Source organism: Oryctolagus cuniculus, chromosome 4 (assembly GCF_051225735.1).
Source record: "Oryctolagus cuniculus isolate XC-2025 breed Fujian yellow rabbit chromosome 4, ASM5122573v1, whole genome shotgun sequence".
Lineage (NCBI taxonomy): Eukaryota > Metazoa > Chordata > Mammalia > Lagomorpha > Leporidae > Oryctolagus > Oryctolagus cuniculus.
In genome coordinates, this window is record NC_142870.1 from 650,540 (window position 1) to 663,730 (window position 13,191).

The window sequence follows — 13,191 nt, forward strand, 5'->3', positions numbered from 1 at the left end:
CTACTTGAAAGAACAACAATGAGAGAGAGGGAGGGAGAGGTCAATCTTCCATTCATTGGTTCACTCCCCAAATGTCCTCCACAGCCAGGGCTGGGCCAGGCTGAAGTGGAGGAGCTGGGACTTTTTGTGCGAGTGGCACCCCTTGAATTCTTGTGTAATTGGGTTTGTTCCTGGGATAACTTTCCCTGAGACCCATCTTGTGCCAGACACGTGGGTGCGAGGCTGATGGAGCTGACATGGAGAAGGCCCTAGGTGGAGGATGGCCTGAGGGCACCAAGCCTGGGAGGAGCAGCCTGGAAATGCAAGGCTCCTGGTGGGTGGTATGTGCTGTTGTCTTCCCGGCATGTTTGCAGAGTGGCATGCGCTCATAACAATTTTATGAAGCAAAAATGTAGATGAGCAAGTAAGTACTGTCCCCTCCAGCAGTGATCCATTTAGGTTTCTTTCCCAGCCCCGCTGACCTTAAATGCTAGCTCCCCGTGGGCCTTGGGGCACTCTGGGAAACCTCCCCAAGGTGCTGTGCGCTGTGTGGTGTTTGACTCTGTCCTGGGATCCAGGCATGGCCAGGTGGGCTCTGCAGGCTGCAGGGAGGGATGCCTTCCTGGGCTCCTTTCTGAGTGAAGGAGACCCTTGGGGCACACCTGTGCGGTGGGGTCCTCACTGGGCTTAGCAGTGCCAGGTACCTGCTCCCAGAGAGGGCCATCTCTCCTGCCGCACAGGCCTCCTGATCACATGCCACACGGCACGAATCCCTCTGCCGGCCGGATACCGAGAAGAGATGGTGCGGTACCTGCGCTCAGTGCAGCTCCCTGATGGCGGCTGGGGCCTGTGAGTGTGCCTGACCCGTGTCCTCTGTGTGCTTCCTGTAGGAGCTGCCCAGGTTTGCAGGTGGCCCTCCGGGGAGGGGAGGTTGGGAGACCCCTGAGACCCACGTGCCTCAGGGAAAACCTTCCGTCTGTAATCCCGGAGACGGCGGAAACTGCGCTTGACTCGGAAGCAGCAGCGGGTGGGTGGGGGCCGTCTCAGCCGCTTGCCTGCAGTGTGGCACGCACTCGGGGACAGGTCCTGGCTTGCAGCGCACTGTGCTTGACCAGAGGAGTCATTTGGGCTGAGAGGTGAGGTCCTGGCGGATGGTTTGCGCTGCTCAGTTGACGTGGGGGCTGGCCTCTGTGCGGTCGGTCGCGTCGCTGTCAAGTGTGTTAAGCATTCTTACTTTCCTGAGGAGATGCTGCTGGGGTATTGCTTTACCTAAAAGTCGCGCCAGACACCGTTTTCTCGCTGACCCACTCCGGCAGGCACATCGAGGACAAGTCCACGGTCTTCGGGACTGCACTCAACTACGTGTCTCTCAGAATTCTGGGTGTCGGGCCTGATGATCCTGACCTTGTCCGAGCCCGGAACCTTCTTCACCAGAAAGGTAGACCCTGCACAGTGCATGCTAGATGAAGGGATCCCGTCAGGCTGGTAGAACGGGCTCTTGCAAATGGGAGACAGTGTACCTTTGTTGAGACACTGGAGAAAACAGGTGTTTAAGCGGAAATAGGTGTAAACTATTTAACCTGCCAGTATGTTTTTAGAAAGCAGATTAAGGCCGGCGCCACGGCTCACTAGGCTAATCCTCCGCCTTGTGGCGCCGGCACACCGGGTTCTAGTCCCGGTTGCCCCTCTTCTAGGCCAGCTCTCTGCTGTGGCCAGGGAGTGCAGTGGAGGATGGCCCAAGTGCTTGGGCCCTGCACCCCATGGGAGACCAGGAGAAGCACCTGGCTCCTGCCTTCGGATCAGCGCGGTGCACTGGCTGCAGCACGGCGGCCATTGGAGGGTGAACCAACGGCAAAAAGGAAGACCTTTCTCTCTGTCTCTCTCTCTCTCACTGTCCACTCTGCCTGTCAAAAAATAAAAAAAAAAAAATAGAAAGCAGATTAAGGCAGTGGATGTTTAGCCTTATGTCCAGGGTTTGGCTCTTGGCTCTGTCTCCTCACTCTACCTTGCTGGTAAAGCAGACCACGGGGCACAGTGGTGATGACTTGAGTGATTGGGTTCTTGCTCTCCAAGTTGAATTCCCAGCTCCTGGCTTCTGCTTAGCCTAGTCCTAGCCATTACAGGCATTTAGAGTGTAAACTAGCAGATGGGAGCTCTTTCTGTTTTTTTTTTTTTTTTTTTTTTTTTTTTTTTTTTTTTTTTAGAGATTTTTATTTATTTGCGAGGCAGAGGCAGAAAGAGAGAGAGGTCTTCCAACCTCTGGTTCATTCCCCAAATGGCCACAATGGCTGGAGCTGGGCCAATCCGAAGCCAGGACACTAGAGCTTCCTCCGGGTCTCCCACGTAGGTGCAGGGGCCCAAGGACTTGAGCCAACCTCCGCTGCTCTCCCAGGCATGCCAGTAGGGAGCTGGATTGGAAGTGGAGCAGCCCAGATTCCAACCATTGCCCACATCGGGTGCCGGCACTGCAGGTGGCAGCTTTGCCCACTACACCACAACACTGGCCCCAGGAGATCTTTCTGTTAGTCTGTCTCTCTCTTTGTCTGCCTCTTAAAAAACTTGAAAAGAAAAAAAAAAAAGCAAATTAAGTGAATCAAATGATTGTTTTCTTTCTTGCTTTTTTCTTTTTTGTTTGAGGATTTATTTAGCTTATTTACAAGACAGTGACAGAGAGGAAGACACAGAGCGATCATCCCTCCGCGGTTAACTCCCCAAATGCCCACAATAGCTAGGATTAGGCCAGGCTAAAGCCGGTCTCCCCTGTGGGTAGCAGAAACCTAAGTGTTTGGGCCGTCATCTGCTACCTCATCAGCATTAGCAGGCAGCTGGATTGGAATCATGGAGCAGCCAGGACTGAGCTCTGATGTGGGCTGTGGGCATCCCACTGTGTTACAGTGTCTGTCCCAGTTTATTACAGATTGGCAGGAGTTAACAACAACACGCTTGCGCACTGCTTGTGAGAGGGCACAAGGAACCTGTCTCTGGAGGCAGCCCCGGCGCGGGCAGCAGGACTCCACTCCCACACTGCACACTCACGTCCCGTGCCCTGCCTGGGCTGCCTCGCCCCTTGCCTGTGAGCTCAGAAGGGGTTACAGGCTGACAGGCACCATGGCTCCTGTTGCTCTGACCGTGACGCTCAGCCGTGTTTCTGTTCTGCAGTCGACCCTGCCCTGCGCTGCCTCTCAGGTCCTGAAGCCCCTTCCCAGTGCAGGGCTCTGCGTGTGCTGTGCCCTCACCTGGACAGCACCTCCCCAGCCCCGCTGTCCTCTACTTTCTTCCTTAAATGTCATTTATTCAGTGGTCTCTTGGCCTGCTAGGCTAGGTGAGGAGTTTGTCACAAATTCTCATGAGACCCTGCATTCTTCTGTAAACGTTTGGTGGTGGTGTCACGAACGGCCCCCTGGCACCTGCGTGGTGGAGGGATGTGTTTGGCTGTACTGTTCCTGAAGGCGTCCTGGGGTTTTGTTGACTTTTGCGTGCCTGGGTTTGAGGCAGAGCTGGGGCTGGTACCGCTGGAGATGGCATCAGCCATGGAGTCCCAGGTGTTGTCACTTTTGAGCCTGGGCCCATCATTGCACCTGTGCTGGGCTGACTGCCAAGAGGAGATCCCATAGACAGGGCAGCTTAGGCGCTTAGGCTTGACCCAAGGTGCGGAGGGCTGGACACCCTTCTCCCTCACACAAGCACCAGAGTGTCCCTGTATCTTCCCAGGGAGCTGCCGTCTTGTGCTTCTTCCTGGGACTTTTTTTTTTTTTTTTTTTTTTTTTTTTTTTTTTTTTTTTTGACAGGCAGAGTGGACAGTGAGAGAGAGAGAGAGAGAGAAAGGTCTTCCTTTTTCCGTTGGTTCACCCCCCAATGGCCACTGCAGCTGGCGCGCTGCAGCCGGCGTACTGTACTGATCCAAAGCCAGGAGCCAGGTGCTTCTCCTGGTCTCCCATGGGGTGCAGGGCCCAAGCACTTGGGCCATCCTCCACTGCACTCCCTGGCCACAGCAGAGAGCTGGCCTGGAAGAGGGGCAACTGGGACAGAATCCGGCACCCCGACCGGGACTAGAACCCGGTATGCCGGCGCCGCAGGCAGAGGATTAGCCTATTGAGCCGCGGCGTCGGCCAGGATGGGGTTTTAACACCTGCCGGCTTGGATGTGCTCGTGGGAAAGCTGCGGGGTTCACCCAGCACTGTGGTGTCCCGGGCCGTCCTGGGCAGCTCTGGAACCTGTTTCTCACCTGCGAATTGTGGGACTCAGTGACTTCCCTCATGCCAGAGGCCCTGGTCTAAGAGGCAGATGACGTGAGCTTGTTCTCTCTCCCAGGGGGTGCTGTGGCCATCCCCTCCTGGGGGAAGTTCTGGCTGGCCATCCTGAACGTTTACAGCTGGGAAGGCCTCAACACCCTGTTCCCGGAGATGTGGTAAGCTTGCTTGTCTGCCTGGTTCCCCCTGGCTCCCCCTGCCTTCCCCAGGAGCAGAGTGACAGGCCCCACTGCCATGTGCTGGCTGTTTCCAGGAGAGGCAGGCAGAGCGGGTCAGTGTCCTGCAGAGGCCATGCTTGCATCCGTGTCCTAGACGGATGGAAAGGGCTTCCTAGCTGGACAGGAGGGAGGAAGGCAGGGTGCTTCATTGCCCCTGCAGAGCCCACATGTGGTGTAGCTGGGAGCTCGCACTTCGTGTGTATGTAGGTGGCTGATCGTGTGGAGAGAAGTGTGCCCTGGCCAGCTGATCATGTGGAGAGAAGTGTGCCCTGGCCAGCTGATCGTGTGGAGAGAAGTGTGCCCTGGCCAGCTGATCGTGTGGAGAGAAGTGTGCCCTGGCCAGCTGATCGTGTGGAGAGAAGTGTGCCCCTGCCTAGCTGATCATGTGGTTAAGATATTTATTTATTTGAAGAGTTATAGAATTGGGACCAGGGTGCGGGGAGAGATCTTCCATCCACTGGTTTACTTCCCAAATGGCCAGGTCTGGGCCAGGGCAAAGGAGCCTAGCCTTCATCCAGATCTCCCACGTTGGTGCAGGGGCCCAAACACTTGGGCCATCTTGTGATGCTTTCCCAGGCACGTTAGCAGAGAGCTGGATCAGAAGTGGAGCAGCGGGGAATCAAACCTATACCCACTGGGGCTGGTGCTTTGGCTCATTTGGTTAATCCTCTGCCTGCGGCACCGGCATCCCATATGGGCGCCTGATTGCTCCTCTTCCAGTCCAGCTCTCTCTGTGGCCTGGGATGGCAGTGGAGGATGGCCCAGGTGCTTGGGCCTCTGCACCCCTGGCTTCGGATTGGCACTGCGCCGGCCGTAGCAGCCATTTGGGGAGTGAACCAATGGAAGGAAGACCTTTCTCTTTCTCACTGTCTATAACTCTACCTGTAAAAAACAAAACAAAACAAAACAAAAAACCAAAAACCCTATACCCACTGGGATGCCAGTGTTGGTAGCTGGTGGCTTACCCCCAGTGCCACAGTGCTGAAGCCTGCTTTGGCTGTTGCAGCAAACCCTGGCATCTTTCGGCCTTGAACACATCAGTGTGTGTTTTCAGGAGGTGCTTTTTTTTTTTTTTTAATGGTTAAATACCTAGCAAAATCAACACCAATTCCTTATCATCTGATATCCTTTACCAGTGTCTTTTAAGATCTTGTGAGTATCAGATACAAGCCATGATGTCTCCCTAGAAAGCATTCCTTGGCAGATAAGTTTGCACCCAGTGTTACACACATGACCAGGTCACGAGGGGAGGCCCCAGCACCACATAAACTCGGCAGAGCCCTCCTGTTCTGCTGTGCTGCTGGCTTGTTGGGGTTGACTTAAGGGACAGTTTCAAGGGTACAGGGCAGAGAGTGGGATTGAGGCTCAGGGACCCTGAACCATTCTAGCAATAGGAAAGCAAAAGTGTGCTTCCCAAACTGTAAAAGTGGACCAGCCCTCAAGAACATGCAGGTGGCCTGCGGCTGGTGTCCACGTGAGGGAGCAGAGAGGCTGGAAGCGAGAGAGAGGAAAATGAGCCAGGTGCGCACCAGCTCTGGGAAGCTGGCATAGCAGTGCCAGCCCTGCACACAGTGGTCAGAAACCAGGCCATAGCCAGATACAACATTCTTTTTTTTTTAAAGATTAATTTTATTTATTTGAAAGACAGAGTTACACAGAGAGGTAGAGACAGAGAGGCCTTCCATTCGCTGGTTCACTCCCCAAATGACCGCAACGGCCAGAGCTGAGCCAATCTGAAGCCACGAGCCAGGAGCTTCTTCCAGGTCTCCCGTGTGGGTACAGGGGCCCAAGGAGTTGGGCCATCTTCTGCTTTCCCAGGCTGTAGCAAAGAGCTGGATCAGAAGTGGAGCAGCCAGGACTCAAACCGGCGCCCATATGGGACACCTGCACTGCAGGCCGCAGCTTTAACCCCCTGTGCCACAGCGCCGGCCCCAGATATGATGTTCTTAAAGATTTTACAGTAAATTAAAAAAAAAAAAAGGCCAGCGCCGCGGCTCACTAGGCTAATCCTCTGCCTTGCAGCGCCGGCACACCGGGTTCTAGTCCCGGTCGGGGCGCCGGATTCTGTCCCGGTCCCTCTTCCAGGCCAGCTCTCTGCTGTGGCCAGGGAGTGCAGTGGAGGATGGCCCAAGTGCTTGGGCCCTGCACCCCATGGGAGACCAGGATAAGTACCTGGCTCCTGCCATCGGATCAGCGCGGTGTGCTGGCCACGGCGGCCATTGGAGGGCGAACCAATGGGAAAGGAAGACCTTTCTCTCTATCTCTCTCACTGTCCACTCTGCCTGTCCAAAAAAAAAAAAAAAAATTAAAGAAAATAGTAACTTTAAAAAAAATTTAAAAAAAAGATTATTTATTTGAAAGGAAGGCAGAATTCCCCAAATGGCCACAATGGCTGGGGTTGGACCAGGCTGAAGAACTCCATCTGGGTCTCCCACATCAGACTCAGGCCATCTTCCGCTGCCTTTCCAGACGCATTAGCAGGGGGTGAATTGGAAGCACAGGCAGCTGAGACTCAGACCTCTGTTGTGGGGTGCTGTCAGCACAGGCGGCAGCTTCACCCCCTTAAAATAAGTCTTTAAGACAAACTTTGAGTTCTAGAATAATAGTCCAAAATGTCCCTATTGTTAGTTTTAGTCGCCACGGTGTTTGTTACACAAAGAAAACCATAGACAAAGCTGAGTGTGTGGGAGTTTGGTCACCTGCTTCAGCCATGGGAAGCAAATGAGCTAGCAGGGCTGTGAGCTCCCTGGAAGGGTGTGGCCGTGGGGCTTGGCCACCCACAGGAACATGGCTGGCTGCTCCGTGTCCATGCTTAGAAAGGCCCAGACTAGGCCGGCGCCGCGGCTCACTAGGCTAATCCTCCACCTTGCGGCGCCGGCACACCGGGTTCTAGTCCCGGTCGGGGCGCCGGATTCTGTCCCGGTTGCCCCTCTTCCAGGCCAGCTCTCTGCTGTGGCCTGGAGTGCAGTGGAGGATGGCCCAGGTGCTTGGGCCCTGCACCCCATGGGAGACCAGGAAAAGCACCTGGCTCCTGGCTCCTGCCATCGGATCAGCGCGGTGCGCCGGCCGCAGCGCGCCGGCCGCGGCAGCCATTGGAGGGTGAACCAACGGCAAAGGAAGATCTTTCTCTCTCTCTCTCTCTCTCACTGTCCACTCTGCCTGTCAAAAAAAAAAAAAAAGAAAAAAAAAGAAAGGCCCAGACCTCCATGCTGTCCTGGGCCTCCTGCTGACACGTGCCGTCCCCCAGGCTGTTTCCTGACTGGGTGCCCGCACACCCCTCCACACTCTGGTGCCACTGCCGGCAGGTCTACCTGCCCATGAGTTACTGCTACGCCACCCGGCTGAGCGCCTCCGAGGACCCGCTGATCCAGAGCCTCCGCCAGGTGAACCCCCGCCCCACGGGGCCTGACCAGGGGAGACCACGCACAGCCTGCAGGGCTGGGGCCTGCTCTACCTGGGGACCCTGTGACGCCAAGAGCCCCTGTGGTCAGAGCAGAGACTCCGTCTGCCTTCCTGCAGCCCTCGCCCATGGTCTTTGTGCTCCAGCCCTAGGGAGAGTCCTGGCGTCCCTGGATGTGAGCCTGAGCTGGGGCCGCTTTGGCTGTGGCATGTTTACTGGGCTGTGTCCTTGGGAAGGGGGAGGGAGCAGACGCACAGCTCGCAGCTGGGGCTCTTCCTCAGAGCCGCCCAAGCATTCATACCCTGCGGGGGTCCCCTGGGCCCTGAGGGCTGGCAGCTGGGGGCTTCCGCCAGCGAACCCTGCGCTACACACCCCCAGGAGCTCTATGTGGAGGATTATGCCAGCATCAACTGGCCAGCACAGAGGAACAACGTGGCGCCTGATGACCTGTACACACCGCATAGCTGGCTGCTGCACGTGGTATACGGTGGGCACTCCCATGGGATTGGTCTGGGCGGGGGGGACGAGGTCTCACTCATCCACTCCCATAGTCACTTTTTCATTCCTTTACTCCATGGTTAGCAGTGAGCAGCCTTGTGTGGGGGAAAGCTGGGTAGATTCAGCCTTGCCACCCTCTGAAGCAGGTGCCGGGGGGTGGGGTGGGGTGGGGTAGGAGGTCAGTGAAGGGGAGCGTGGCAGGTGGGGTGAGGGGGCGGGAGGAGGGAAGCAGCGGCCCAGACACTGTACTGCCAGGCTGAGGCCGACGTCTCAGTGTCCGGCACTCACCAACGGCCCCGCCCCTTGCAGCCGTCCTCAACCTGTACGAGAGCTACCACAGCACCAGCCTGCGGCAGAGAGCCGTTCGCAAGCTGTACGCGCACATCGATGCTGACGACCGCTTCACCAAGGGCATCAGCATTGGCCCGGTCAGTGGCCCCTCCCCGTGCAGCCTCTGGGCAAGGGAACTGGGACCGCAGCCCAGCGACCTGCCTCCCTGCAGCTGTGGAGCACGCCCGTCCTTGCTCCTGTGTCTGGGGCTCCTCTTGTCCCTGCCTCTGCCTCCTCTCTGGCTCTGCACGCTGGGTGCTAAGGCTGCTCCTGGTGTCTGTTCACTCACCTCCTGATCCCCGCCATCTGCACTTAGGGGTTCAGAGGTGCCCAGGGGAAGAGTTGGCAGGACCCTCGTGTCCTTACCAGTCTTTGCTGCCTGGCTGTGGACATGGAGCTCTCGACTCCTGATCTGGCTTTGCCTCCTGGGGCCACGGGGTCTGGCAAAGGCCAGGTGTGGACACTCCCAGGGACCTTCTGGGGCACATGGCTAGTAGTCAGGGCACATGCCAGAGCAGGTGAGGCTGGTGGGGAAGCACTAAGGAAGCTGGCTTGAAGCTAGGGAATGACAGTAGGCAGGGCTGTTACGGCCGCCATGCTGTAGAGCGCAGGGGCTCTGGGTAAACCCAGCTGGCACTGAGCCAGTGGATCATGCCTAGGGCACCACACCCAGGATTTTCTGGGCCTCACATGACCTCGGTGAGTCGAAGTCCTCGTTGGCCCCACAATGGGATCCCTGTTTTCCTGGCAGCAGTGTTGTAGTTCTGCAGAAATGCAGATATGATTGGGACTTGCGTTGTGAACGCCTCGGGCCTCCGGAACACCCTGTGCTGGGGACAAGGGAAACCGTGGTCCCTGGTGCTCTGTCTTGTCCCCACACCTCTCCTGGCCCCTCAGAGCCTGTCTGTGTTCTCCAAGTCATCCCCAGGGCAGACTGCACACTCACTTGACACACCTGCTCAGAAGTCCTCTTCCTTTTCCCCACGGCGGTGTTCTGTCCCCCCTCAGCCCTTCATATCCTAAGCTGGTGTGACTTGATCACGCTGACTTCTGTCTGACTGTGTCCTGGGGACCTGTCCTGTGCAGGTGCTTACACGGTGCTCTGGGTTGGCAGTGGGCGAGGCTGTGCAGACACTCGGGCTTGACTGCACCTGCTGGAGCAGAGCCCTGACAGGGCTGTCTCCTGCAGATCTCAAAGACCATCAACATGCTCGTGCGCTGGTTTGTGGATGGGCCGGCCTCCCCTGCTTTCCAGGAGCACGTGTCCAGGATCCCGGATTACCTCTGGTGAGTGTGGCTGGGTGCTGACTGCAGACACAGGCCTGATGCTGGAGAGGGGTACCAGGCTGCTGTGGCATCTGGGAATGACTTCAGGAGCCAGGAAGAATGTTCAGGGTTGTGGAAGCTGGCAAGGGTTGTCTTTGAATGGATAGACCTGCCACCTGGCGGGACCTTTGGGTGGTTCTGGGAAGAGAGGGTAGGGCAGGTTCAGCTTGGTGTGAGAAAGGCCCACGGACAGGAGAGCTTGTCAGCTCTGGGATCCCCTGAGAGGGGCCCACAGCAGGAAGCCTGTGCTTTGGAGGCCCCTCCCTTCTCACACTGGGCACGGCACAGTGGGGGAGCCTCTGGTACCCTTGGCTAGGTCTTATCCCTTCTCGGGGAGCTGCTGTTGGATTCCCGTGCGTGATTCAGGCTGGGGAGCCCCTGTCTGGGCAGCACCCTGGACAACCCAGCCTGCTGGGCCTTGAGCTCTTTGTCCTTGTCCCTGATTTGATCCTTTTTGTCCTTGCAGGCTAGGCCTGGATGGCATGAAAATGCAGGTGAGGGCTGCAGGACCTGGCTGCCGTGTTCCTTTGCAAACTCTTTCTCCCCTTTCTTTCTTATCCTTCTGTGTTGGTTGGATTCACAACTAACTCCTCCTTGCTCGGAGTTCAGCAGTGCACAGCTGGACAAGTTGTCTGCAGTCCCTTATGCCAGCGTGAGGCTCTAGACTTGCCCTTCGCACTGTTGGGCTCTGCCAGTACGACGTGCTGCCAGGGTCCATCCATGGCTTCCTGTTTGCTCTTGGCCCCTTCGTCAGATCCAGAGCACAGCTCTCATCTTCTGGAGGGAACAGTGACGGGGGCCACTCCTCTGAGCGGACATTAGGAGGCTATTCCAGCAGGGCACTCTGGGGTTACCCTGTGCAGCCACGGGGAGGAGAGGAGACTAGAGGGCAGTGTGTAGCCAGCCCCGGGCACAGCATGGTGCCCAGGATGCATGCGACCTCCCAGGGAGGAGAGGAGGGTGGGGTTTGCTGGACTTGGCCGTACACGTGTCATAGATGTCTTTCCGGTCCTGCCTGTGGCTTTGGTTTATGGCTGTGCCAAGCAGATGAACAAGAGTGTCCTGCCTGGGGCCTTGGCTACAGAGGGCGGGTGGGAAAGAGCAGAGGATCTGTGACCACCCTGTGGGGGTCTAGGGCTTCTGTCAGGTGCTTCAGAGGCGCCCGAAGCGGTCAGGTTTGCAGGCCAGGCAGGGTGAGAGACGCACAGCCCTTGGTGGTCCTGCTCGGCACTGCCTTTCCAGGCTGATGCTCACTGGTGTCTTTAACGCTCCATACCGACAAAGTGTAGCATTGAGAATTAAGGGCAGAGGAGGCCCTGGCCTTGTCCTGCACTCACTGGTCCCTGGTGCGTGGCCTAGCATTGGTGCCAACAGAGCCACCCCTTGTGACTGGAGTGCGTTGAGGGGTTCACAGCTTGCACCCGGGTCTGTGACGTGCTCAGGACATGCCCTGCTCCTCTGTTGGATTGGTGTGGCTCACTCCAGCGTTCTGGAACTATAGCTGAGGCATTCCTGTGTTGGCCTTGGGCTTGGGTGCTAGATTCAGAGTGGTCCGTGGGGCTGGGCGCATGTCGTGGGTGTATCAGGAACCTGAGGAAGCGAGGTCTCCAGGGGTGTCTTGGGTCACATGTGGGACATGCGCACTTGGATGGGGTATGGCCTACCTCACAGTGTACATTGGTGTCACTGAGCCCTGGCCAAGGTGACCATACAGTCACCCTCTTGTGACAGGTTTCCTTTTTTTAATTAAATTTTTTCTTAAAGATTTATTTAGTTATTTAAAAGGCAGAATTACAAAGAGAGGGAGAGACAGAGAGAGAGGTCTTCCATCTGCTGGTTCACTCTCCAAATAGCTGTAATGGCTGGAGCTAGGCTAATCTGAACTAGGAGCCAGGGACTTCATCCGGGTCTCCCACACGGGTGCAGGGACCCAAGCACTTGGACCATCCTCTGCTGCTTTCCCAGGTGCGTTAGCAGGGAGCTGGATTGGAAGTGGAGCAGCTAGGACTTGAACTGGTGCCCATATGGGATGCTGGTGCTGAAGGCAGGGGCTTTACCCCGTATGCCATAGTGCCAGCCCCGTGACAGGTTTCCAGAACCTGCAAAGTGGAGCATGATGTGCCCTCACACATCACCTGTCCCCAATAGGGGCTGCTTCCTGGGTTTTCAAACCCCTGTCCCCCAATAAAGTTGGTAATGATTCTGAATACATTCAAACATAGCCTGCAGCTGGTGTGTGGAATTAGGACTCCAGCCAGGCCCTCATGTGTTTAGTTTTCTTGGAAGCTGAGTCGACTCTAGCAGCCTTCCATGTCCCCTTCTGCCTGGACATTTGTCCTTGATGGGTTCCATGTTCTGAACCTTGCTGGCTGCTGACCACGTGCCCTTAGCTCCCGTGAACTGGCGGTCAGCCCCTGAGTGTGACCCTTTGGGTTTTGGTGAGGATGTTTCCCTAGTGTGCATCCTTGCTTGCCTCGGCCTCCTAGGCCCACTCTCCCTGGGGTGGTTACCTACTTCCTCAGCTGAGACGCAAGTGTTGACCTGTGACCCAGGCTTCTGGGGTGGGATTTGAGGTGGGGCCTTCTCAGCCCTGTCGCGGCCCTAGCCAGCATCTCAGCTGGGGCCCACCACCTCCAGGCATACTTGGAAGTGGGGGGCATTTCTGATTGTCCCATGCTGGGGCACACTGCTTTTATAGGGGTTGGGGGCTTGGTGGTCCGTGTCGTTCAGTCCTAGAAATGCCCTGAGGGTTATAGTCCTAGCTAGGGGCTTCCTGACCCTTCTAGCTCCTCTTGGGCCTTGTTAGCTGTGATGGGTGCCCAGGTCTCAGAACCTGGGGTTAGGCATCAGATGGGGTCTGGATCCCAGGTGGTGTTGGGGTTGGGGCTGCTGTGGCAGCACTGCTATAACGGCTCCCCCTTGGTGTGCAGGGCACCAACGGCTCGCAGATCTGGGATACATCATTTGCCATCCAAGCTATGCTGGAGGTATGTGGCTTTGCCCTCCAGCTGGTTTCTACCCTGAGGCTTATGCCAGCCTGGGGCCCTGAGCCCCTGGTGTTTGAAGGAGCTGGCCTTGCCTGGCGGTGCTGAGTATTGGGTGGTGGCAGTGGCGGCGGTGGCGGTGGGAGGTAGGGGGGTGTAGTGTGGGAGATGAGCCCGAGCCTGGGGAGGGCTGTTCTGGGGGAGTG

General features: G+C 56.9%; 1 protein-coding gene across 5 annotated transcripts in view; it reads left to right on the forward strand.

Annotated features, from left to right (window-relative positions):
• LSS (lanosterol synthase) overlaps positions 1-13,191 on the forward strand; it is a 28,925-nt gene that overhangs the window by 2,118 nt on the left and 13,616 nt on the right. For 2 of the 5 annotated variants that reach the window (XR_016232190.1, XM_089330441.1), the window contains exons 4-13: positions 207-320; positions 720-828; positions 1,296-1,417; positions 4,291-4,387; positions 7,695-7,830; positions 8,226-8,334; positions 8,655-8,773; positions 9,865-9,962; positions 10,468-10,495; positions 12,932-12,988. Coding sequence is in view for 2 of the 5 variants with exons in the window: in XM_089330441.1 (XP_089186567.1) it covers positions 779-828; positions 1,296-1,417; positions 4,291-4,387; positions 7,695-7,830; positions 8,226-8,334; positions 8,655-8,773; positions 9,865-9,962; positions 10,468-10,495; positions 12,932-12,988 (816 nt within the window). In the remaining 3 variants the exon portion in view is untranslated. The remainder of the gene's footprint in view (positions 1-206; positions 321-719; positions 829-1,295; positions 1,418-4,290; positions 4,388-7,694; positions 7,831-8,225; positions 8,335-8,654; positions 8,774-9,864; positions 9,963-10,467; positions 10,496-12,931; positions 12,989-13,191) is intronic. The other 3 variants (XR_011387661.2, XM_002716861.6, XR_016232191.1) reach the window with 2 other exon arrangements.